General features: G+C 43.9%; 1 protein-coding gene across 4 annotated transcripts in view; it reads right to left on the bottom strand.

Moving 5' to 3' along the window:
• Positions 1-27599, bottom strand: part of LOC105517912 (chromosome unknown open reading frame, human C3orf20) — a 102746-nt gene that overhangs the window by 44229 nt on the left and 30918 nt on the right. For all 4 annotated transcript variants that reach the window (XM_011950677.1, XM_011950676.1, XM_011950678.1 and 1 more), the window contains 7 exons: positions 27025-27157; positions 25676-25960; positions 16197-16349; positions 14966-15086; positions 8660-8791; positions 2713-2836; positions 927-1179 (listed from right to left, as the gene is read on the bottom strand). In XM_011950677.1, the coding sequence (XP_011806067.1) occupies positions 927-1179; positions 2713-2836; positions 8660-8791; positions 14966-15086; positions 16197-16349; positions 25676-25960; positions 27025-27157 (1201 nt within the window). The remainder of the gene's footprint in view (positions 1-926; positions 1180-2712; positions 2837-8659; positions 8792-14965; positions 15087-16196; positions 16350-25675; positions 25961-27024; positions 27158-27599) is intronic.

The following is a 27599-nucleotide window of genomic DNA, read 5'->3' as shown; positions in this document are numbered from 1 at the left end:
CCACTACACTCCAGCCTGGGTGACAGAGAGAGACTCTGTCTGAAAAAAAAAAAAAAAAAAAAAAGATAAATCTGATGATGTCACTTCCCTATGGAATGGCCTTCCATAACACTATCAAGGCTACATGACCAAACTCCTGCCTACATCTCGGTCCTTAATTCACATCGTTATCCCCTTCTTTACCACACTCCAGCCTCACTAGCCTTCTTACTCTCTCATACATACCAACCTCACTCCTGTCTCAGTGCCTTTGGACTTGCTGGGCCCTCGGCCTGGTGTTCCTTCCCCATATCTGTTCCTGGCCACCTGTTTATCATCCTTTGCATCTGGGTTTCAATATAATCTCCGAACTGCCTTCCCTCACCCTCTACCACAGCCCATCCCACCTCACTTTCCAGCCATTCTCTATCCCAGATGCCAGGCAACATTTTCTATAGAGACCCAGGCAGTGAATACCTGAGGCTTTGCAGGCCTGACCTCAATGTGTCCACTGTTACGAGGAAGCGGCTGTAGATGATATGTGAATGAGTGGGTGTAGCCATGTTCCCAGAAAATCTTATTTATGGATACCGACATTTAAATTTTTATATCATTTCCCCTGTCATGAAATCTTTTGATTTTTTTTTTCTCTTTCAAGCACTTAAAAATATAAAAATCATTCTTAGCTCACCCACAAAAATTGGCAGCTGGGCCAAATTTGGTCCATAGCCAACCCCTGCCCTAACCCCTTACTCCGATTCTTTTCTTCCTAGTCCTTATCACTGTCTAAAATTATTTCGTTTGTTCATGTGTTTATCTCCTCGCTTTACTTGCTCTTGGAATTTAAGCTCCAAAAGAGAGGGGCCCCACCTGTTGGGTTCACTATCCTGTGCCCACTGCCCATCACAACACCCGATGCTGTGGAAGACGTGAAGGACCAAGCCAACCTGGATGTGACCTTGGCTGTGGTGTGGATTTTGGTGGTCTTCTTCCGAACTGGGCTCACAGAAGCAGACTCAGGCTCATCCTTCAAAGTCTCTGCAACTGAGGATTCCAGTTGGCCTGATGGAGATCGTAAAAGATTTTCTCCTGAGTATAAACTTAGCTTGGGGAGCCGCTCGGGATGAGTTCCAGATTTCATCTTGAACCGAACAAATTCTGCCTCCTCCTTTTTGGTGGGATATTCAATGGTAAACAGACCTGTTAAAAAGACACTGCTGTCATTTTCCCTTCATGGCCAGGACTCCTCTGTCCCTGGTCCCACACTGGAAACATCTAAGTGCACTTTGGCTCACCCCCATCTCCTCCCCTCTGCTCTCACTGATTCCCCGGCACCTCCCCTCTGCCGTCCAGTACAGTGCTCCTGTCCCAGCGCACTCATCAGTGACACTGCCAAATGTTGGGTTGTAAGAATGTAAGAATGAATAGGTCTCCTTTCGTACTCATTCTTCAAGACACCTAGCTTCAATCTCACTCTCCCCACCCACGCTGGGGCCTGTTCCATTCAGCCTGTGTGTGTCCTCCCCAGCACTGAATGTAGAGGCTAACTACACAATACATTCCTGGGCCATGCTGTTCCTTCCTCGAGAGTGTTGTTCCCTGTGTCTCCAGCTTTGAGTCAATTCCATCTATTTTCTTGGTTATATTGTATTTATTTTTATTCTTGTCTTGCTTTCCCTACTAGACTGGAAAACTTCTAAGGCCAGGGACCTCTTGTCTCTTCACTCACCAGCATTTCTCAAATGTGGGTGCTGAGCATGCAGAGGCACCCCAAGACAGAATTCCCAGCCTCCGGAAATTCCGAGTGGGGGAGCAGGATGGGGGACATAGTCACAATGCTAAGTAGTAAGATGTATAATTAGAACATGTACAAAGTGCTGTGGGATCCTTTCTTTCATGTGGGTGGAAAAAAAAGAAAAAATAAATAATTAAGTGGGAGAACATGTACAAAGTGCTGTAGGATCCTTTCTTTCATGTGGGTGGAAAAAAAAGAAAAAATAAATAATATGGGAGCCCAAAGGAGGTGTGACCCATTCTGCTAGGGAAGTCAAGGAAGGCTTCCCAGAGAAGGGGCGATCGAAGTCTCTGGGGACAAGGAGAAACTCCCCAGAGAGGCAGTGGGGGAAGCACAGCCCCTCCATGCTCCACCAGGGGGTGGCACAGAATAGGGGTCAATGTATCCTTGTTCCCAGGCCCATCAGCAGTCAGTAGAGGGGCTCAGAGGTGGAAGGGTCCTGAGGCCACCCACACTGGCCTTGGGGGATCTCTGTGGGCCTAACAGGGACAGCCTAGAGAAGTGACTGCATTTTTCTCTTCTGAGATCCACAAACAGAAGGGAGGAGCAGGGGCTCCAAATGGATGATGGGTGATATGTGAGACAGAGCTAAAGGTGAATATAGATGTGGGGTGGGGACCAAGAGGGACACAGCCAGCCACTGAGAAACCCAGGAAAATAAGACAATCTCATGGAGATGTGCCAGACACTCCAGGAGAGAGCTCAGAAATGCAAGTGGGCCCACGTCACTATTCCTAGCTGTGTGGCCTTAAGTCACCTGAGCCCAATGATCCCACCTGAAATGGGGAAATATCTCTGCCATGCCTACTTCCCTGAAGACTCAGACCGAAGATGGAATGGGTGGGAAAGTAAAGGTCTGTCCCTTGAGATGACCTGCCGGAATCTCAGGACTCGGGAAGCCAGCAGATAGGCCTTCGCCCACCTTTCAGCCTCCTTACCTGCGGCCAGCAAGATAGAGTTAATGAACTGAGTCACTGTCTTCTGAAACCGCTTCTTGATCTCAGCCAGGGCTTGGCTCATCTTATACACCTTGTCGTCCATGTTGCTGATTCTGCGGTTCAGCTGCAGAGAGGCAAAGGAGGGGGCAGGTGTCACCCGCCCCTCGAGGAGCCAGCTGCCTAGCCCAGGATAACTAACACTTGCTCCAGTTCAGAGGTTGTGCTATTGCCTGCCCCCCCAACCCCTACCTGGAACACACCTCTCTCCCTCTCAGCCCAGTGAGTTCCTGCACACAGGCCCAGGCCCGACTCATGGCCTCTCCTCAGAGGGTTTTCCCTGATTCGACTGGGAAGAACTGCTTCTTGCCTTGGACTCTCATCATGCTCAATGCAGTCTGAAGACAGAAGTTAGCACTTTGCCAAGTGATAGCTGTGTTTGAGCCTGTCTTCCCACTAGACTGCAAGCTTCTGGAGGGAAGGGACCGAGTCTTGGTCTTCTGTGTGTCTGAGTGCTTGTCATGCAGGCGCTCAGTAAATGCTATTGCATTCATGAGTAAGTGGACGATAAAGCCCTCTGCAGAGCTTTCTCTGCCAGCCTCCCTCTGCAGTGGATGCTGCGGTGCATCCCCCAGGAGCCCCTTCATCCCTCCAGCTGTCAAAACAGTGGCTGCTGACAGTGCCCAGCTGAGAGCCTGCCTCTGGCCAAGGTTACAGAGGCTGACTGGTCATTGCAGGCCACAAAGGCCCAGGCCTCTTGCTTCCATTTGGGATTATGCTGAAGGATCATTTCAGTATAAAGGCTCCAGGGCTCCCCACGGGATTGCTGAGGACTCTGCCATGGCTGCCCTCTCCCTCTGCCTTCCTTCAGACCCTCAAAGGGGCTGTTCCCAAGAGCAGTCCCCAGTAAACTCCTGCATACTTGGCTCCATTTCACAGTCTTGGTCAACATCTGCTTTGGCTTTCTATAATACAGCACTGTTTTCAGAATCTGCCTCAGTGTATTGGTCTGCTTGTCCCTATGTTACATTCCCTTAAGACAGTTATGCTCTTCGAATTACTGCGTCATTTTAAATAACCTCTCTGTCTTCTACTGCACTTAGGTTGGGTTTTCCAGGAGACCCAACCTAAGACCTGCTCTGAACAGCTGGGGCATGTCACTGGCACAGCAAAATCAGGCCCAGATTCCAGAGGTAGTTATATTCGGTCTTTCTCTCTAGGAAGCTTTCCGATTTCCTCAGCCAACAGCAACTGCTCCCTCTGCTGAACTTCCACACGTGTCCCTTCCTGTCCTTTCTGCCCTGGGTCCTGTTCATTTTATTTTTTTTTCACTTCCTTTGTCCCTAAACTCATTTAGCTCCTTGAGAGGAAGATCTATCATCTCTACATCTCCCACGTAACACAGAGAAGGTAGGAAAAAATATTTCTCCTGTGGAATTTAAGCCTCAAGTGGCAAGAGTGGGGTGGGCAGTATCAGATTTCCTGATGAACAACAAAGTCAGCCCATGAGTTCTTTATGCTGCAGGCAGGAAATCTATGAAGGATGTCCCCAACAAATGGCAAAGCCTCAACCATCCTTCTGATTCTTGGCCCCAGTTGCTGCTTCTGCGCTCATCTTATTTATTTATTTATTTAAAATTTATACCCAGCCGGCTTCCAAAAAGGACCTGAGGTGGCACACTGGGCTAATAAAGCATTTAAACAGAGGCTGTTGTCTCGCTTCCTAAGTGCTGCCTTGATGGAAATATTTAGTGAGGAGCCAGGCCTCAGGGCTGTAAAAGCTGGGACCGCTATTCGGCCTGTCTGTCTGATGGGTGGCTCTTTCCAGGGCAATGGGTGTCTGGGGAAGACATTTAACAAGCTTCTCAGTGACAGGGACTTGGAGGGAGGAGGCTGCTCCCGCCCCCACCTCCAGCCTTACAGGGCGACCATGGTTTTGCTAATGAGTGATCACTGACCCCAAATAAATACCCACAGATGGAACTGAATGGACTGTAAAAGTGGGGGTGTATTAAAGCTGGACAGGCCCTTATGCATCACCACACAGATGAGGAAACTCAGACCCAGACAGGGAAGGGACTGGCCCAAGGCCCTGTGGCCTCTTCCTAGCCGAGGCCTTCTGCCAGCCCCAACACTCAGCACATTTTCTTGGAAGCTCTGTGCAGCTCTCACGGTCCAAGAATCCAAGATAAGCTAATTTTCTAAGCTTCAGGATTTCAAGTAAAATATCCTGAGATGCTTAACCATGTGGTTAAGGGCAACATTTGGAAATCCCATTACCCACAAGAAAACATATTTACTCATTGTTTTTGTTTATCTTGTTAGAAAGTTGTCATACATAATACACATGCTTGCACTCTCAAAAGAGGTTATGATCAGAATTATTTTTTTGGCAAGTCAATCTTGGTCAACATCTGCTTCAGCTTTCTATAATGCAGCATTGTTTTCAGAATCTGCCTCAGTGTATTGGTCTGTTTGTCCCTATGTTACATTTCCTTAAGACAGTTATGCTCTTTGAATTACTGTGTCATTTTAAATAACCTCTCAGTCTTCTACTGCACTGTCAAACCATGCCTTGATAAGCGTCCCTTAATAGAGACTCTACCTTCTAGCCCAGCATGCTCCACTAGAAATATAATGTGAACTACATGTGTAGTTGAAAATGGTCCTAGTAGCCACATTAAAAACATTTTTAAAAGGGAAAATTAATTCTAATTATCTATTGATTTAAACCAGTATATCAAAAATAGGGTTATGTCAACATATTATCAAAATAGTCAATTATTGAGAAATTTTACATTCTCAATTTACACTAAATCTTATCTTTTCTCTTTCTTTCTTTTTTTTTTTTGAGACGGAGTCTCGCTCTGTTGCCCAGGCTGGAGTGCAGTGGTTCTATCTCCACTCACTGCAAGCTCTGCCTCCCGGGTTCACGCCATTCTTCTGCCTCAGCCTCCCCAGTAGCTGGGACTACAGGTGCCCGCCATCACACCTGGCTAATTTTTTGTATTTTTAGTAGAGACAGGGTTTCACCGTATTAGCCAGGATGGTCTCCATCTGCTGACCTCGTGATCCGTCCACCTTGGCCTCCCAAAGTGCTGGGATTACAGGCGTGAGCCACTGTGCCTAGCCAGCACTGTGTCTTTGAAATGCAGTGTGCGTTTCCATGAAGAGCCCATCTCCATTTGGACTTGTTACATTTCAAGGGCTCAATCGCCATGTGTGACTCATGGCTACAATATTGGACAGCACAGCTCTAGACTTCTAATTCCATCTTGAAGAGGTTGCTTTAAGGTAAGAAAATAAGACTTGAATTCCTAGGGGCTTTTCTAGGCCTAAGGGGCTTGTTGGGTACACAGACTGAGAGTGATTTCTCTCAGCTGCTCACTGGGGTCTTGAATTGCTTATATCTTGGTTCTCAGCTGCATTCCAAATTTCAGAGATAATCAGACAAGAGGTTGCCAGAAAAATGAAGCATTGCCGCAATTTTATGAGAATAAATAATTTTCTAATATCCGTTGCCTTTGATAAGAAAAGTAGATTCACACTTTTAAAACGCAATCTAAAAAGGTTTCCAAGAAACACAGATAGGTGACTTTGTACCCAGTGCATACTTAATCACTTAACAATAACTTTTTCTGGCCAGGCACGGTGGCTCACGCTTGTAATCCCAGCACTTTGGGAAGCTGAGGTGGATCATTTGAGGTCAGGAGTTTGAGACCAGCCTGGCCAACATGGTGAAACCCCGTCTCTACTAAAAATACAAAAATGAGCTGGTGGGGTGGTGCGCACCTGTAATCCCGGCTACTCGGGAGCCTGAGGGCACGAGGATTGCTTGAACCTGGGAGGCAGAGGCTGCAGTGAGCCAAGATTGCACCACTGCACTCCAGCCTGGGTGACAGACAAGGCTTGGTCTCAATTAAACAACAATAGAATAGAATAGAACAGAACCAATGGCCTTTCATGGTGAGAGTGTGGAACCAAATTGACAGGGCAGATGCATCAATAAGCAAGATCATTCATCTCAGCCCAAATGGACTCAAATTCTTGCCGGTAGTTTGCTCTTTGAAGTAACCAATGCATGCCAGATTCACAGGTACCTGCATTTCTCCAGTGCTTCCTCTTCTCCTCTCCTACCAGATTCCACACGACCCTCTGGCACACCACAAGAGTCAAGCTAGATGATAATTGGTGCCCATGCTTTTGCCCCTTCCATTATATTGAGAGAATTTCAGAGTTTAGAGGGAATGAGACTTCTTTATTTCTACATCTCCAGCAGCCAACTTGGCCTGCTGCAGGTGATAATAAATGTTTACTGAATTTGTTAATGGATTAATGAAGGTGAAATGCTGCTGGAATGAAAAGGCAGTGGGGGAAAAAAAAAAAAAACAGATGCAATGTTTTCCTCCAGGAGTAACAAAGGAGACCTCTAACAAATGTCCACACCCTATGTCCTTATTGGACATTGGGCTGGTTGCCCTTGCTGGGCTCTGCCAGCTTTGTGCATCTGTCAGCTTGTGGCATACAGTGGCAAGTGCCCACACAGCTTAAGAGCTTCTTGCTTGGGATGATCATATAATCTATCATCCAAATCAGGACACTTTTGAGGGGGACACAGAGTGCCATTTACAATTGCTTCAGGTGTATAATTGCTCCGGCATAAACTGGGACTGGCTCTAGGCAAATTGTGAAGTGTGGTCACCCTGCTTTTGCTTCTAGGAGCCTTCCCTTAGTGGGCAGAGTGACCTGTGGGGAGCTCAAATAGTCTGCTCTACCCACCTGAGCTTTGGTTACCCCCATCTTGTGCTGAGGTCAAGTGTTCTCTTTCGGGATATACACTCAGGGTGTAGGGACTGTGTCCTCTTAATCCTCTCCACCTCTCTCCCTGATGTTGCGCTGACATCACCAGATACACAGTAGGATCCATGATGACCCACTGAATGGAAGAATTGGACTCCCAGTCACCACAGTATTCTCATCCACCCAAAAAATATTTGGTAAACACTTAATTTGAAGTAGTCCTCATGCTGGGGGCCCTGGGACAACAGACATCAGAGGGAATCACAGGGAATTTCCAATTTGTGGGGCAGATAGACTTGAAAATAAAGGAGTCTAGAATGGAGGTTGTCACCGCCAGCGGGGCTGAGCAGAGGGAGAGAATAACTCTACTTGGGATGGGAAGAGGGTGGTAGAGAAGGTCATCAACATGCACTGGTATTTATTCTACTAAGCATCATTTCTTCTCCTGGTAACATCACTTTGATTTTCCTTTAGGGAAACTCTTCTGCCTTATCCTTTGCCCAGGTGGTTCATTTGAGAGTAATCTTACACCTTGGCCCCAGGATGGACATAAGCCTCAAGCTTGGCCAATGGGAGCAATACATACGCCTGGCCACAGGAAATGTTTCACATATGGGCAGTTAATAGAGCCAATGAGTGTTGATGCTGGCATTTCTACTGGAGTGTGTAGGAAAGAGAAGTCCTTCTTCTTCCAGGGGCACTAAAGCTGGTATAATAATAGCCCAGAGATGTTCATGGTCATCTTGTCATCAACAGGAAAAAAACTCCTTGAGAAGGAAGCCAACAAAGAGGAAAGCAGAGCCAAGAGATGGGAAGATCTGGTGGAATCATTTCAGGGCCTGGATCCAGCCATGCCTCAAAGTGCATATTGACAGACTTCTCAGTTTATTGAGCCACTATATATTTTTTCATGCTTAAGCTAGTCCACAATGGATTCTGTCACTTACAACTGGGAGACTCTTAATTGATATAAGAAGTTTCACAGAGAAGGTGGTACTAAGAGTAGGCAGTGAATAATGGCAGAGGAAGAGGCAGGGCCTTGCATGGGAGGGTGGTGGGGAGTAAGGGCAAAAGCCCTGAAATGTGAAAAAGCAACCCACGTTGAGATGCCCAGGGGTCAGGGCGGGGTGCCTGGTCTGCCTTGCCTTACCCGTTTGTCATATGCCATTCCATGAGGACAGTTGTTTGCCGACACAGCAAGTGTTACTGTCTCATTCAGGGAGGTGAAGGTGACCGTGATGGAGTCCTGTCCCAGCACCTTTAGCTTCATTTCCTCATTCACCTGTAGATGAAGAAACAGTACTCAGAGAATCCCTGCTTCTACGGCCCCAGCCACCCCTTCCTGACCCACCACGAAGCACAAAGCCCCTGTTGGCTTGGGGCAGAAGATTTGTAAGAGCTTTCTAGTTCTTATGTTAGAATTCAGCTTCATAGAGAAGACAGAACAATTCCAGGCTCCCCTGGGAGACCCACTGAAAAAGTAAATGATGCTTTCTTATTCCTGCTCCTTCCCTTTCCAACTCAAGCATGAAAGCCACTGTGACTGGCAGATGAATCAGCTTCAGTTCTGGTAAAGATGAATTGGGAATGCAGCTTGGATCACAGGGTAACCCTTTATCCCTGAATCAGACAGATGTGTCCACTCAGGCATCAGGTCTGACTATGACTCTTGTCCTACAGTGGTAGGAAGGTGACCACTTGGCAGGAAGCACCGGAAAGCCCTCTGTAGATGGGTGGGAAGATGTCACAGAGGACCCAGAAGGGCCTGGGCCACACATACTCAGCCCCTTCCCCTAAAGTCAACAAATATGTCATTACTCTTCCCCTGAGGAGGAGCCAAAGATGGGTGCAAAAGGGGCAGCTACTCTTAATCATCACTTCCAAAAGAGTGGGATTTCCTTTAAGCAGTACCAGATTGGAGATTGGGGGGGAATGAGTTACCCTTATAACAACTCACTCCTTACTGAGAGTTCTGTGGTCTACGGGTGAGTCCCAGTTCTGCCTTCCTGATAACAAGCCAGCTACCTTCGCTGAATCTTAACTTCTTCCACATGAAATGACTGAATGGCTATTATCAGGATCAAATGAGATAAAAATGGTGGAAGTGGCTTTGTAAGCCATTAAAGCCTATGCCCAGCATGAGCAGATATTGTCAGGGCAAGGTAGAGCAACTCACATTTAAGGCTGTTGAACAATTTGCATGTGCAGAGCACAATTTATACGCAGGGACCCTCCCGGAGAGCCTCAGAGTGTGCAGCCCTACACTGCTGTGCTTCTCTCAGTGTTCAATGTCCCTGACCTACAATATCCTCTTACCTACCTCAGGATGCCTTGAATCAAAAACAAAACAAAACAAAACCACTCTCTGCTTTGCTCCTTCCATTTCCTTCTACTATTTCAGTTGCTTACCCTGGGGTCTACACTTAACTTCCTTACTTCTGAGTTTCTTCCTCACACCCTGCAGCCTGGAGACGAGTTCCCTCCAGCACCCTGAAAGCACTGACCTATGACTTGCCAAGTCTTTTGACATCTTCAAACTTGATCACTCTCACTTAAAAAAAACCCTCAGCCGGGCGCGGAGGCTCACGCCTGTAATCCTAGCACTTTGGGAGGCCGAGGTGGGCAGATCACGAGGTTAGGAAATTGAGACCATCCTGGCTAACACGGTGAAATCCCGTCTCTACTAAAAATACAAAAATATTAGCCGGGCATGGTGGTGGGCGCCTGTAGTCCCAGCTACTCAGGAGGCTGAGGCAGGAGAATGGTGTGAACCCGGGAGGCGGAGCTTGCAGTGAGCTGAGATCACGCCACTGCACTCCAGCCTGGGCGACAGAGTGAAACTCTGTCTCAAAAAAGAAAGAAAGAAAGAAAGAAAACCCTCTCTTGTCCTCCTTCTAGAGAGATGTAGTATAGAGCCATGGTTGGGAGCTCAAGCTTAGCAGTTGAGCAGGGGTCAAATCCCAGCATTGCCATTTACCATTTGGGCAATTCTAGACAAATTGGTTAGCTTCTCTGACCCTGGGGACAATAATAGTAAAAAGTAAGGTAAAAGTAAAAAGTTTTATCCCATGAAATTTTCTCATAGGATGGTTAGCCAATTTCAGCAGGTTTCATAGCTTAGCATAGCACTGCTTTTATTTATTATCTTTGCCCCCTGGATGGTTTCTCTTTCTCTCCCCCAAACACCCAAGTATGGCAGCTCTACAAACCACAGACTTGTCTTCTTGAGAGTTCATTAGCCAGCCCATTACACTTATCCATTATCCCTAATCTCTCGCACTAGGTCAGCGTCCATGTCACAGTAGCCCAGAGAGATATGGCCACTGAACCAAATAAGTATGTCTAAAATCATTTTGGTCACTGATCCTCTCAGAAACTTCTCTGTTTCCACCCAGACACACAATCCATCATGGAGTCATCTACAATTCTCTCTTCCTTTCATCTATTCCTTACAGGCCATGCCTGTGCACCACTGAGTTCTTTTATTGAAATAACCTCTTTAAAAAATATTGCCGCTATTTTTAATGCTGTTGGGTCTGGCTAGTAACTCCCCAACTAGTCTCTCCACTAGCCCACCCACTGGTCTCTCTCCAGTCAACCAAAAATGCTAGACTGAGCATTTCAACCCTCAGCTTAAAAATTAACCAGCTGGTTCTACTCCCAGTATAGCTGAGTCAGTGTCTGACAGGCTGCCTTCCTCATAGATAACTATAAGCTTGAAAAAATTTAAAAAAAAAAAGCAATGACCCAAAGGCTATGAAATAGTGAACAAATGCAGGCAGACTTTGAAAAGGAGTCAAAATTTAAAAGAAAGGAGCAGCATGGGATAAGGTTTTGTTTTACAGCTTTAGCCTGAAGGCAGGCCAGTGTCATGGCCAAACTCCACCATCTTTCTGGCCTGAAGAACCCAGAGGATGGAACCTGGAGCAACCACAGTCATGGGAAACTGTAGAAAGAATTCCAGAAAGGACAGCACCAGAGAAGGAGAGGCCAGAATTCTGTGTATAAACTGTCCCTGTCTCTGGCTGATCCTTGAACCATGCTTGAGCAGGGAAGACTCAAAACACCTTACGGTTGAAGAAACAAACAAACAAACATAAAAACTGAACTGAGATGTGAGCTTCTGCAAGTGAAACAAAGTTTGTGGTTTCAGTCTAACCAAGTTCATTGCCTATTAAAACAAGAATATCAACACTCTTCAGAGAAATACACCAGAATTCAGACACTCCACTACGTAACATTCATAATGTCCACCTACAGTCCAAAATTATTTAATATGTGAAGAACCAGTGAAATGTGAGCTGTTCTCAAAGCAACAGATAATCAACAGAGGCCAACTCTGTCTGATAACACCCAGACATGGAAATTTTCAGACAAGGACTTTAAAACACTAATTTAACTACACTACATGAGGTAAGGGAAAATGTACTTGTAAGAAATTATAAAATATGAAATCTCAGCAGAGAAATAAAAACTATAAAAGTAACTAAGTGGAAATTCTAGAGCTGAAAATATGTAAAGCTGAAATTTTAAATTATTATATTATTATCGTAATAGTAGAATGGAGATGACAGAATAAATTCACTGAACTTGAAGACAGATCAAGAGAAATTACCCAATCTCAAAAGTAAAGAGAAAAATAATGTGAATAACAACAACATAAGAGAGCTTCAGGAACTCTTGGGACAATATCAAAAGGTCTAAAATAGACATAATTGGAGTCTCAGAAGAAAAGGAGAAAGATTGGAGCAGGTTTTTTTTTTTCTAAAGAAGATTTAGAAGATTCCCCAAATTTGATGAAACAAATTTAAATGAATTTACAGACTCAAGAAGCTCAGCAAATGGAATAAATATGAAGACAACTACACCTAAATGTATCAGTTAAACTTAGAAAACCAAAGAAAAGAGAAAATCTTGCAAGCAGGTAAAGAAAATAAACAGTGACTTGAATAACTACAGACTTCTTATAAACGATGGAAGACAGACACAGTGGAACATCTTTGAAATGCTGAAAGAAAATAAAAATCATCCCAGAATCATATCCAGCAAAAATATCCTTTAATAAAGTTTTTTTTTTTTCATCATGAAAGAAAACAGAGAATACATTGCCAGAAGATATGCACTTCAAGAAAGCCAAAGGAAGTTCTTCCGGCTGAAGAGAAATGGTACCAGAGGGAAACCTGGATCTTCAAAGAGTAATGAAGAACAACGGAAATAGTAAACATCTGGGTAAAAACAAATTGGCCCCTGCAGCCTCCAAGACAGCATGCAAACTCCCCAGCCTGACATCCAGTGCCTCCCGCCTCCACCTGACACCATACATAACCTCTTGCTCCACCTGTCTTTCACAAGAAGCACTTGTGACCTCTTAAAAATTACACATTTAGTCCCAACTTCAACCTTTGTAGATTCTGCTCCCACTACCCAGAAGATTTTTGCCTCCTCTTCCTCTCTATGTGAATCACACACACTCACCCCCATGCTACAACCCCAGGGCCACCTTCTTTTCCAGGCCACTCCTGACTTCACTTGCCTCTATTGTGCTTTTCTGCATGCAGCTCCAGGAAATATATAACAGTGAACTAAAATGCATTACTAACACACTTTATTGATGTCAAAGCACTTTCCCCTCCATTATTTCATTTCTTCTCATGAAAGTACCATGAGGCCGGAGGGCAGTTCTGGTGATCCACTTTGTATAGATGAGACAACTGAGACTCAGAGAAGCTGAAAGGTTTTTGCAAAGCTGCACAGCCACAGTCTGGCAAAGTTGGCACTAGTACTTAGCTCCTCAAATTCTTATCACAGTTCTCTGCTTGGCCACACTAACACACAACTTATGATGCCTGCCTTCAACTGATTTCTTATCTTGGATTATAAACTTTTCATACAGCTATGAAAAGTTAAACATTAAGTAAACAGCACAACACACCCCTAGACTGGGGATCTCAGACCTGGCCAAGCCTCAGAAATGTTTGGGAAAACCACAGAAATCCAAAACTCCTAACATACCAACTGAGTCAGGGTTGCTCTGGGGCTGTGCCTGGGATCTTTATTTTATAAAAAGTCCCAGAGGTGATTCTGATATGCAGCCAGAGACGAGAACCTCTTCCTGACATCAATTACTAAGTGACTCATCCAAACTGTGTGCACTGTGGGAAGATAGAAATGGGTGTGGGATGGGATGCCACAAAGGAGGGGAGTCTGAGCAGGGTTTTGAAGGAATTTGGGAGGCCATGTGCACTGGCAAAGAGAGGAGGGGGTGCATTCCAGGCCAAAGGAGTAGGAAAGGTGAGACATGTTCAAGGGAGTGAATATTCCTCAGCAGAGATGTGGTCTGAGGAATCAGAGCATAAGGAGGAGAGTCAGTGGCCAGTGCAGAGGATGAACCAAGAGGACAAGAAACAGAAGACTAAGGGTAGGGGGCTGGAGCCCTCCCATGCACTCCGAGTGCTTGTGTCCGCAACCTTATGGGTGGGGCTCTTCTCTCAGGCCAGCTTGAGTGGATGCTATGTTCTGTGATCTTTCTCTGAATCCCAGCACTTGCCCTTCTCTCACAGTTCTTATCTGTGTCTAATCTGTGTTCTTATTACTTCCTTAGACTTCTGAGTTCCTTGGTAAGTTTTGTTTTTCCTTCCATCCTCTGATTGGTGATTCTCAACTGGGGACAATTTTGCCCCCCAGAGGCTACATTTGGTGATGCCTGAAGATATTTTTGGTTGTCACAACTGGAGAAGGGGATACTCCTGGAACTTAGTGGGATGCTAAACATCCTACAATGCACAGTTATACCAAAGCAGTATCCATCTCAAAATGTCATTAGTGTCAATGATGAGGAACTCTGCCACAGATAAGTGACAAGCACACTTAGTTGCTTTATTAATAAGTTTATTAATATATTATTAATAATTCAGCCCTCTTTATTATTTGTTATTTAATGAACCTTTGGTGAATAATTATCTGAACAGCCAAATGAATGAAAAGAGTTTGTATCTATCAGTCACTTTTGACTTCTAGATTGTTTTATTTTATAGATAATAAAGTTATAAAAACAAAAACCGAGGAGACCAATATAGAATTGCTAATTTTTATTATTGCCACACATAGGCATTAAAAATAAAGCTATCAACTACTATAACCGTGACTTCATAAAACATATTTTAACAGTAAAAATAGAATAATATTAATAATAAAAATTACACAGGAAGGATATTACCAAGAAACGTCTGTAAAGCAGCCAATAGTTTAGGTTGGTGAAAAGTTCCCTTCAGCCAACCTGGACCACCATCCACCAACTTGGGAACCTCTGAATAAGATTATGAGCTCCTTCAGAGCAGGATTCCTGTCTTATGGGTAGCCCTGGGCTTTTAATGCTAGGCAGTGCATGGCAGGATGCCAAGGCCCTCCCTGTGACAGTGATGCTCACTGCCACCCAACCTGTGCTGCCCATCCCTACCTTGTATTCCAGGGAAAGCAGAGTCTCTGTCCTGGAAGTCCAGCTCCATTTGTGGACTACATAGCCCTGCTGGTCATTGGTGGTCCCACCTTCCTCATCCAAGATTAAGACATATGGGCAACTAGGAGAGATACAGAAGTGAGTAGCTGCCACTGGACCCCTGAAGGAAGCTCTCATCACTGCAGGCTATGGGCAGGCAGGTCTGTAAGACTCAGTCCCAGACTGGAGGAATGGTGGAGTCCTGCAGGCAGCCTCACTTTCCCCATTTGCTATGGTCTGAGGCCCCTTAACACCTGTTGATGCTACTGCAGGAGCCTATTCTGAGAGAGATGATGAAGGCTCAGGCTAAACGCAAGAGGGGAAGAAATGGGATTTGTGCTCTGTTGCCTAGTAGCTCAAGTGTATAATAGGCACCAAGATGGGAACTGGAATACCTATAACATAAGAGTAAGTCATTTCTTCCGAGAACAATTCCTTATGAAAAGCCAGGCAAATCCAGACATGGTGGCTTATGCCTGTCATCCCAGCACTTTGAGGGGCTGAGGCAGGAGGACTGTTTGAGGCCAGGAGTTTGAGATCATCCTGGTCAACACAGTGAGACCCTGTCTCTACAAAAAGTTTAAAAAATTATCTAGGCATTGTGGCGCATGTCTGTAGTCCCAGCTAACCCAGGAGGCTGAGGTGAAAGGATCACCTGAGCCCAGGAGTTCCAGGCTGCAGTGAGCTATAATCATGCCACTGCACTTCAACCTGGGTGACAGAGTGAGAGCAAGACCCTGTCTCAAAACAAAAACAAAAACAAAACAAAAAAGAAAAGCCAGACAATATCAACCTTTGGCTGGCAAGTATATGCACTTCTCTTAAAAGATGCCACAGAAGTAGCGTGTTCATGCCTCTCCGTCCACTCCTGGTACAAAACATTTTTTCCACTAAATAATTCTTCCATTAATATAACTAACAATCAAGATCTTAGTGCTCTGGGGTACCAAGTGGAGGACTTGGGAAGGTGTCCTTCTCATTGGCTGTGACATAGATACAGCAAGGAAAGGCTGAGCCTTAAAGTTCCTATGTCCCTGCAGAAACAGCCTCAGCTCTGCCTCACTGCCTTACTAGACCTCTGGACACCGCCTGGCTTCTTCTTTAACCAGGGACTCACAGTCACCACTTCAGTCCTCCCTCCATCACCCTCAGAGGTACTTCTGTGAGACTAGTACTCTTCCAGTCTACTTACCTGGTTTTTAGGTTGTAGTGAACACAGCCCTGACCTTCAGCATTGAATAGGGCCAGCAAGGAGAAGCCAGGTATGTCATTAAAGAGGCAAGTGATGGTTCTCCCTCTGCAGCATGTGGGGATCTGACATATAGCAGTGTTTCCAGAGGGATAGCTGGCAGAAATGTTCAGGTAGAACTAACAGAAAATTCCCCCTGGTTCTGCTCTCAGTTGTCCCATTGAAGCAAGCCCACACATCAAAGTGGTAGCTATTTGGTGCATCCTTCTCCATCTTCAAACACCCTCCTTGCATTTTGCATAAGTAACAATTATATGATTATGGAACCCAACGATGACCTAGCTGTTTTTCTGTATTTTCTTTCTATTTTCTCACAACCACCTTGTGGTAGGTAGTATTATCTTCCTCTCACAGATGAGTAGGGTCCCCCTGGGTCTAATGGGTTTCCTAAGACATGGAACTTTCAGTACAAAACCTAAAAAGTCCCAGGCAAACCAGGAGGAGTTGGTCACGCTATAGATGAGGAATCCAAAGTGCAGAAAATTATCTGCCCCATGTCACATCACAAGGAAGTGGCAGAGCCAGGATTTGATCTCTAAGGCCAGCAATATTTCTAATGCTGTCAGGCTGCTCCCACTTCTGACAAATCAAGGAGGACAGGTAACATCTCCTTGTTCATTTTCTAGTAAAGAGACTCCAAGAAGCACTGGCCTGACTAAGGAGGACATGGTATGGGCAGGACATTCCTGTGTGCAGGAATTTCACAAGCAGTACTCCAGACACAGACGCATTTCAAAATGAAAGCAGAAAGAAAAGGAAATGAAGAAAAATGAAGATTCTCAGGGACCTACAGGAGGCCATCAAGCTTACCAACATATGAATAACAGGAGTCCCAGAAGGAGAGACAAGAGAAATTAGGGTAGAAGGAATATCTGAAGAAATAATGCTGAAAACTCCCCAAATTTGATGAAAGACAATAATATACATGTTCAAGAAGCTTAACAAACTCCAAGTAGGATAAATTCAAAGATATTCTCATTAAGACACATTATAATTCAACTGTCAAAAGACAAATACAAAGAGGGAATCTTGAAAGCAGTACGAAAGAGATTCATCATATATAAGAGATCTTCAATAAGATTAATGGTTGATTTCTCATCAGAAACCATGGGATTAAGAAGGCAGCAATATGAAATATCTAAAGACCTCAAAGGAAAAAAATAAAACTGCTAACCAACAATTCCATATCAAGCAAAATTATCCTTCAAAAATGAAGAAATTAAAACATTCCCAGATAAACAAATATTGAGGAAGTTAATCACTAGTAGACCTGCCCTGCAAAAAAACACTGAAGGGAATCCTTCAGGCTGAAATGAAAGGACACTAGACAGTGACTCAAACTCATACAAAGGAAAAAGAACACTGGTAAAGTTAACTATATAAGTAAATATAAAATCCAGTATTGTATTTTCAGTATATAATTTTTCTTTTTTTCCTATATGACTTGAAAGATAAATGCATAAAACAATAATTGTAAAGCTATGTTAATGGGCACACAATGTATCTATAAAACATAATTCTTTGATAACAACATAAAGGGGAAGGGATAGAGCTACATAGGAGCAGAGTTTTATATATTATTGTGGCAAGTTATTAATTCAAACTAATGTGTTAATTGTAATACACAGGTATATTAGTTTCCTAGGGCTATCATAACAAAGTACAATAAACTGGATGGCTAAAAGCAACATAAATTTATAATCTCACAGTTCCAAAGGCTAAACGTCCAAGATCAAGGTGTCAACAGGGTTACGCTTTGGAAGGCTCTGGGGGAGAATCCTTCCTTGCCCCTTACAGTTCCTGGTGATTGCCAAAAATCTTTGGTATTCTTTGGATTGTACATGCTTCATTTCAATCTCTGCCTCAGTCATCACATAGCTTTCTTCTGTGTGTGTGTGTGTGTGTGTGTGTGTGTGTGTCTGTTTGCTCTTCTTATAAGGACACTAGTCATTGCAGTAGGGCCCACCCCAACAATATGACTGCATCTTAAAATTTACAACTTCAGAGCCCTTATTTCCAAATGTGGTAATATTCTGAGGTTCAATGTGGTTACAAATTTTGGGAGACAACCATTCAACCCATTATACCAAGACAACCCTAAGGAAATAACTTAAAAATATGGAGAAAAGGAAATGAGAAGTAAATCAAAATGGCATGCTATAAAAAGTCAGACACAAAAAGAGGAAGTAATGAAGGAACTGAGAAACAAAGATGGTATAAGACATATAGAAAACAAATAGAAAACTTAAAGAATTAAGTGCTTCTGTATCAGCAGTTACTTTAAACAGAAATAGATTAAACTCTCTAATCAAAAAGGCCAGAGCTGAGACATGAGAATCGCTTGAGCCCAGGAGGTGGTGGTTGCAATGAGCCAAGATTGCACCACTGCACTCCAGCCTGGGCGATAGAGTGAGACTCAGTCTCAAAAAAAAAAAAAAAAGCTGGCAGGATAAATTTTAAAAAACCAAAACACAATTCAACCATATGCTGCGTCTAAGAGACTCACTTTAGATCCAAAGACACAACTTGGTTGAAAGTGAAATGATACAAAAAGATATTCTATGCAAATTGTAACCAAAAGGGAGTAGGGGTGAATATACTAATACCATGCAAAATAGATGTTAAGTTAAACATTTTTACAAGCGACAAAGGACATTACATATTGAGAAAAGGGTGAATACCTTAAGAATATGTAACAATTATAGAGATATATACACTTAATAACAGAGCCTCAATATATATATATAAATTTAAAAACTGACAGAATTAAAGGAAGAAATAGTTCTACAAAAATAGTTGGAGACTTCACTACCTCATGTTCAATAATGGATAGAACAACTAGACAGAAGATCAATAAAGAAATAGAGGGCTTAGGCAGCCTGCAGTAGCTCACGCTTGTAATCCCAGCACTTTGGGAGGCCAAGGCAGATGGATCACCTGAGTTCAGGAGTTTGAGACCAGCCTGGCCAACACGGTGAAACCCCATCTCCACTAAAAATACAAAAAAATTTAGCCAGGCATGGTGGTGCACACCTGTAATCCCACTTATTCAGGAGGCTGAGGCAGGAGAATCACTTGAACCCAGGAGGCAGAGGTTGCAGCCAGCCAAGATTGCGCCACTGCATCCCAGTCTGGGTGACAGGAGTGAGACTCCACCTCAAAAAAAAAAAAAAAAAAAAGAAAGAAAGAAAGAAATAGAGGATTTGAACAACACTGCTAGAACTAATAGGAACATACAGAACCCCACCCAACAACAGCAGAACACACATTCTTCTCACACTCACATGGATCATTCTCCAGTACAGACAATATGTTAGGCCACAAAACAGGTCTCAATAAATTTTAAAAGATTGAAACCATAGAAAGTATCTTCTTTGATCACAATGGAATGAAACTAGAAATCACTAACAAAAGAAAATTGTGAAAATTCACAAATACATGAAAATTAAACAACACACAAACAACAGGTGGATAAAAAAAATCACAAGGGAAATTATAAAATACTTTGAAGTGAATGAAAACAAAACACAACATATCAAAACTTACGGGAGAAAGGCAAAGCAACACTCAGAAACAAATTTATAGCTGTAAATACCAACATTAAATGAAAATGAAGATCTCAAATCAATAACCCAATTTTCTACTGAGGAACTAGAAAAAGAAAAGCAAACTAAAGCAAAGCTAGCAGATGGAAGAAAACAATAAAAAATCAGAGTGGAGAAAAACAGAATTGAGAACAGAAAAATAGAACGAACAAAACCAAAAGTTGCATCTTTGATAAATCAAGAGAGCACAAACTTCTAGCAGACTGATTAAAAAAAAGACTCAAATTCCTAAAATCAGAAATGAAAATGGGACCTCACAGAAATAAAAAAAAATCCTAATAATACAATAATACGAACAGCTGTACACCATAAAGTTAGATAACCTAGATGGACAAATTCCTAGAAACACATAAACTACCAGAAGTGACTCAAAAAGAAATAAAAAACCTAAACAGAACTATAGCAAGTGAGGAGATTAAATCAGTAATGAAAAATCTCCCAACAAAGAAAAGCCTAGGACCAGATGGCTTCACTGGTGAATTCTACCAGACATTTAAAGAATTAATACCAATCCTCCTCAAGCTCTTCCAAAAAATAGAAGAGCAGACCTGAACACTTCCTAACTCATTCTATGAGGCCAGGGTTATCTTGATACCAAAGTCAGACAAATACATAAAAATAAAACTTCCCATATCCCTTATGAATATAAACATAAAGTATCTTAACAAAATACCAGCAAACCAAATTTAGCAGCAGCCTATCAAAAGGATTATACACCATGAGCAGGTGTGATTTATCCCAGGAATGCAAGTATGGTTCAACACACAAAAATCAATGTAACGTACCATAGTAATAAAATGGCAGGAGTTGGGGGGGAATCATGATAATTTTAACTGATGAAGTAAAAGTATTTGACAAAATTCAATACCCTTTCATGATTAAAAAAAACACTCAACAAATTCGGAATAGAAGGGAACTCCTGCAACATATTAAAAGCCATATATGAAAAAACTCACAACTAACATCATAATCAATAGTGACAGAATGAAAACTTTTCCTCTAATATAAAGAAAAAGACAAGTAAGCCTGCTTTCACTACTCTAATCAAAATTGTACTGAAAGTTCTGGCCACAGCAAATAGCAACAACAACAACAAAATAATAAAAAGCCTCAAAATTGGAAAGAAAGAAGTAAAATTACCTCTGTTGGCAGATGACATGATTTTATATACAGAAAATTCTAAAGAATCCACACAAAAAAATCTAGAGCTAACACATAAATTTAGAAAAGTTACAGATATAAGATCAACACACACAAAAGAGTTGCCCTCATGAACACAGGATGTCTTTCCTGTGTTCTTTAGGTCTTCTTTAATTTAATTTGACAATGTTTTGTAGTTTTCAGTGTACAAGGTCTGTACCTCTTTGTTATTTATTCCTAAGTATTTTAATCTTTCTGATCCTGTTGTAAATGGCATAATTTCCTTTTGTTCATTGCTTTTTTGTTCTTGTTTATACACCATTTTGTACTGCTTGTTGCCAGTGCTCATGGGTTGGAAGAATTAACATTGTTGGCCAGGTGTGGTGGCTCATGCCTGTAATCCCCGTACTTTGGGAGGCAGAAGTGGGTGGATCACTTGAGGTCAGGAGTTTGAGACCAGCCTGGCCATCATGGCCAAACCTTATCTCTACTAAAAACACAAAAATTAGCCAGATGTGGTGGCGCACACCTGTAGTCCCAGCTATCTGGGAGGCTGAGGCAGGAGAATTGTTTGAGCCCAGGAAGCAGAGGTTGCAGTGAGCCGAGATGGCACCACTGTACTCTGGCCTGGGTGACAGAGCAAGACTCTGTCTCAAAAACAAACAAACAAACAAAAAAACTGTTAATGGTATTACTCCCCAAAGTGATCTATAGAATCAAAGCAATGCCTATCAAAATCTTATTGGCTTTTTTTTTTTTTGTAGAAATGGAAAATCTGACTGAAAATTTACATGAAATTGTAAGAGATTCCAAGCAACCAAAATAGTCTTGAAAAAAAAAAAAAAAAAAAAACAAGTGGGAGAACTCACACTACCTTATTGCAAAACTTGCTACAAAACTACAATAACCAAAACAGTGTGGTACAGGCATAAAGACAGATATATGTGTTAATGGCTTAGAATTGACAGTCCAAAAATAAACCCATACATCTATAGTTCTATAGTCAATTGATTTTTGACAAGGGTGCCATGACCATTCAATGGGGAAAGAATGCCTCTTAAATAAATGGTACTGGGACAATTAGCTATCCACACGCAAAGGAAAGAAATTGGAACCTTATCTTATACCACACACAAAAATTAACTCAAAATGCTTCAAAGACCACAAGACCTATAAGTATAAACCTCTTAGAAAAAAACACAGGGGGCCGGGCATGGTGGCTTATGCCTGTAATCCCAGCACTTTGGGAGGCCCAGGTGGGTGGATCACCTGAGGTCAGGAGTGAGTTCAAGACCAGCCTGACCAACATAGAGAAACCCCATCTCTACTAAAAATACAAAATTAGTCCAGCTTGGTGGTGCATACCTGTAATCCCAGCTACTCGGGAGGCTGAGGCAGAAGAAATGCTTGAACCCAGGAGGCAGAGGTTATGGTGAGCTGGATCACGCCATTGTACTCCAGCCTGGGCAACAAGAGCAAAACTCTGTCTCAAAAAAAAAAAAAAAGAAGAGGGAAACACAGGAGTAAAATGTTATAACCTTGGATTTGGCAATGGTTTTTTAGACATAAAGCCTAATGCATAAGCAGCAAAAGAAAGGTGGAAAAAATTGGACTTCATCAAAATTTAAAAGTTTTTGTGCATTAAATGATGCTATTGAAAGAGTGAAAAGACATCTGACAGTACAGGAAAAAATACTTGCAAATCATATATCTGATAAGCATCTAGTATCCATGCATGATATGTAAAGAACCCTTACAACTTGTTTTAAAGAAAGACAACTCAATCAAAACATGAGCAAGGACTTTGATACACATTTCTCCAAAGAAGATGTACCCAAACACACACACACACACACACGAAAAGATGCTCTATGCCATTCATCATTAGGTAAATATAAGTTAAAACCACAGTAAGATATCACTCACACCCACTAGAATGAATGAATGCAGTGAACATTAAGACAGGTCTGGGGTCTGAAGCTGCCAAGTGCAAACCAATTATAGCTTAGAGCTTTATGACATTCCCAGTGCAGATGTACTTTTTTTTTTTTGAGACAGAGTCTTTGCTCTGTCGCCCAAGCTAGACTGCAGTGGCTCGATCTCGGCTCACTGCAAGCTTCACCTCTTGAGTTCATGCCATTCTCCTGCCTCAGCCTCCTGAGTAGCTGGGACTACAGGTGCCCACCACCACGCCCGGCTAATTTTTTGTATTTTTAGTAGAGACGGGGTTTCACCATGTTAGCCAGGATGGTCTCAATCTCCTGACCTTGTAATCCGCCCGCCTCGGCCTCCCAAAGTGCTGGGATTACAGGCGTGAGCCACCGCGCCCGGCCCAGACATATCATTTTTGCCTGAGAGCTTGACCAGCAATCTCTATGAAAACAGAATCAACTACTGAACCCAGTGTTCTATGGAAGCCATTAGGTGAAAGAAGAGCTTTCCAAACATTTTCTGTACTTGAGAGGGATCAAACAGCTGCACAAGTGTTCTGACTATTTGAACACAGTAACACAGAATTTCTCCTTTAAGATCACTGGGTTCAACTTCCTCATCTTATAATCAAGGGAAGTGAGGCACAGAGATCAAGTGACTTGTGCAGGGTCACCAAAAACAACTGAGCCTAGAGCCCTGGTCTTTTAGGACTCCCAAAGATAAGAGCATTAATTGCCAGGATGTGATCATTGCTGGCATGTGAGTCAAGAGTGCCAGTAGCAATGGATCAAAAGTTTGGGGGATCTCTCAGACCATTTGGGGGTAGCGGGTGGGAAGGTGCTCAGAACTCTGGGACAAGTGAGAGAACAGAGATTCCTGCAGGCTAGGGTGCTGTGCTCTTATCATACACAAGCCCACCCTCTTTCTGAAGCCCCTGATAGAAGACTAATTCATAGACATAGCTTCATGAGGAGCTCAGGGAGATCATCCTATTAAATGCAGCGAAGAGTCAGAAAGAAGCGGGGGTGGGACACAACACAACCCATTGCAAGCAGCAGCTGCTCTCGAAGGAGTCAGCTGTGTTCAATACTGTGGACGTGTTGCAAGCAGGGCCAAGCAGTGATGAATGGATTCATTTACGGTCTGAGAAACAATGAGACTTCTTTGACAGAGCGCTTAAATCCTCAATTCCCAGTTCAGTCAAGAGGAGGACAAAGGAAGCAAGGGGGGTGCTGCCAGGAGGGCCTGGTTGGGGGCCTTGGCCTTTGTGAAAGTGGTTGAGACAGCCCAGAGACATGTCCTCTCCTCCAAGACAGGGGCAGGGGATCCTGAGTGCCCAGTGATTTTATTAATAAAATGAGATCCTCTTCCATCGCCCTCTACCCTGCTCTGTGCTGGAGGAAATAATCCTTAAAGGTATAAAAATGGTACCCAAGAGAGGACCCTAAATTGAGGCAACGAGGCCCTGAACCCAGGCCTAGCTTGGCCACAGAATTCCTTTTGTGGCATACAGTCAGTCACACCATGCCTTTGGGTCTCAGTTTTCCCATTTCTACAGTGAAGGGGCAGAAACAAATGACTGTGTTTCCTATCCGTGACATTTTATGTAATTAGACTGTGTAACCTGGAATAAGTGCTTTGCCCTCTCAGCCCTCGGAGTCCTTGTGGCTAAATGAAAGACATCTGTGATCTGGTCCAGCTCTAGAACATGTTGGGTTTGGGCAACAGGACCCCCAAAAAGAACATAAGGTACAAGGTGACTTCCAACCCAGACATTCTCTAAAGGGAGCCCTCTCTTTTGCTTTTACCACCCAAATTCAAACTCCTTCTCTTCACTTTAAAAGGAGCAATTAAAGTTGCTTCCTCTGAAGTACAAATGGTCTATTAACTTCATTATCTGAATTCATTGCACGTGATAGATACTCGATACACATCTGTGAATGAAGAAAATAATCAGACTCAAATCACTCTGAGGTATGCACAGCCCTCAGGGCTCACCCTCCAAGGAGATTTGTCTTTTCAAACTCAGATCCAAAGACAGGCTTTGGAGGTTGGTAAATGCCCTACAATCACAGGTAACGCCTTACAGGCATGTGTAGATAAGTGCTTATTTCTAGGGAGAAGGTCTATAGCTTTCATCAGATTCTCAAAAAGAAAATGTTTCTCCTTTTGTTACTCCTACATCCAAGGTTGGGACACAGCTAGCACTAGGCTCATGAGCCCAGTCACATCTCAGCTGCAGAGCAGTCAGGGCCCAGGAGATAGCGCATTTGGGGTGAGGTCTCAGGCTCCAAGGATGTGGATGGGTGAAGTATGCAAGGACCACAGAGCTTAACCACTGAGCCAGGGAGAGAAGGATGAAGGTTCCCAATTGTTTAAGGCCTCATAACTCCCTCCTCTCCACTAGAGATGATTTGTTTTGTGTCTTTAACCTTGTCTCAACTGAGAGGTCCTCAAAGGCAAGGCCTTTGTCTGCATTCCCAGCCTGCACTGACAAGCTTCTCATAGGTAGCTGGGGTTTGGTATGTTCATGTTGATCTGAACTGAACTTGAGGCTTGAAACTTATTACCTCCTCCTCTGACCTCCTGAGTCTGATATAGACAAACTCTTAATACCCAAGAGACCCATCACCAGGCTTATCTGATAACTAAAAGGCCCAAGGAAATATTTAGGCTGTGTCAAGTCCTGGAGTTCTCTGGGGTTGAGTAGCTGGGGAGATAGGGTGGCACCAAATAAAAGGATACTAAACGAAGGAGGAGCCGTCATAGAAGGTGTAATGAAACTTGAAGGCCTTCTTGGGCGCCTTCCCCTCTTGACAACGCCGACTGAAGAGATGGTTGGCAGATGATGAGTGAGGTGTGGGGGTGAGAGTCTGAGCACTTGCGGTGGGAGGGTAATGTAAACCCGGGGTGGTCTGAGAGTCCCCTTTGCGGGCCATCATTAGATGAGAGGGCATCTTTGCCTTGTAGTTTCGTAAGATCATGGGGTAGGAGATATTCCTCCCTTTCCACGTGGCCCTTTCGGCTTCTCTGCAGAGAAGGAGACCAATATATTGTCTAGCCTCTTGGTTCTCACGCACCAGGGATGCTCTCTACAGCCCCTCCTTAGCACCCAAGACCCCTATTCCATTCCCCTGTCCCCAAAGTACACGTCCCCAACCCATGCTCCCTCGTCCATAAAGGTAGTTTTTGGGAAGAACTGGGAAGTTCCCAGTGCCCATCTAAGAACAGCCCTTGCCTGATTTCCACCTGAGCCTGAGGGTGAGGACCTATGGAGTGGGACTGTGTGTGGAAGTGTGGGGGGGTCCTGAGGGTTTGAAGACCTTGCTCATCCCAGTCCTGAGGTTTCAGGGAACACAGCTTCCTTCCAGAGTGTCACAGTGAGGAGGCAAACAGTGGCTGCCCTCTCCCCATGTTCTAGCCCAGCAACCCCCAAGAGACATATATGACTAAGCTATTAGATGTGAACAGGCGCTTAAGTCCTTTATACCCAATGGCCTGGGCCCTGAGAGAAATGTTGAGTAAATTGCTAGGGCTTGTGGGATGGCCCCACAGAATGATAAAAACCACTAACTACCCATGTCAAGCGTCTTTTTGGTTTGTTTTGAGAGGTTTTTGTTTGTCTTGTAGAACATCTGGCAAATTAAGTTAAGAAACAAACAGGGCACAAAAGCCCTAAATGTAAGGAGTCATGCAACCAGGCATCCCCGGCAAGGTGTTGCAGAGGTAGAGAGCATTGCTGAGCAGGGGCAGGAGGCAGGCCACTGGAACTGTGTGAGCTCAGGCAATTTCTTACTCACATACCTGCTTAGGCTGCCTCAGTTTCCCCATCCACAAAATGGGCATCAATCCTGTCTTCCTTGCATGGTTGCAGTGATATTGTAGGGAGGATGGTGGGACAGGGGTGTGTGTCTGCCTGTGAGGGACGCTGCACCTGTGGCTGTCGTGGGGAGTACCGCATAACCCATGCTCTCAGGCAGCATGTCTCCCACACTTCTGTGACTGGACACTCACATATATACAGGGACTCCCAGCTGGGGGCCGGGCTTTCTCAGAACCCTTGCCTCCCCCGACCCAAGCACTTAGGTGCTCACATGTGGCGACATAACTCCTGCAGCTTCTCGCGGGCCTCAGGGCAGGGGTCGCTGAACTCCAGGCTGTTGGCAGGGGTTCCCACTCCTCGATGCGGGGGCGGCATGCTGACATCTTCTATAGTTCTAGATTTGCCTGTAGTTGGAGGGCAAGAAGTTACAGAGATGCCCAAGACCATGGGAACCCACCTTTTGCATCAGTGTGACCTGAGTGTGAGACTTGGAGTCAAAGGAGATCATTTTGGAGCTTTAAAATTTGTCCCACTGGATTTTGGACTTGCATGGGCCCTGTAACCCCTTTGTTTTGGCCATTTTTTTTCCCATTTGGAATGGCTGTATTTACTCAATACCTGCACCCCCACTGTATCTAGGAAGTAACTAGCTTGCTTTTGATTTTACAGGCTCATAGGTGGAAGGAACTTGCCTTGTCTCAGATGAGACTTTGGACTATTGGGTTAATGGTGAAATGAGTTAAGACTTTAGGGGACTGTTGGGAAGGCATGATTGCTTTTGAAATGTGAGAACATGGTCAGGCATGGTGGCTCGTGCCTGTAATCCCAGCACTTTGGGAGGCCGAG

This window comes from Colobus angolensis, unplaced genomic scaffold, assembly GCF_000951035.1.
Source record: "Colobus angolensis palliatus isolate OR3802 unplaced genomic scaffold, Cang.pa_1.0 Scaffold31, whole genome shotgun sequence".
NCBI classification, from domain to species: Eukaryota; Metazoa; Chordata; class Mammalia; order Primates; family Cercopithecidae; genus Colobus; species Colobus angolensis.
This window is presented reverse-complemented; position numbering and strand designations above follow the sequence as displayed.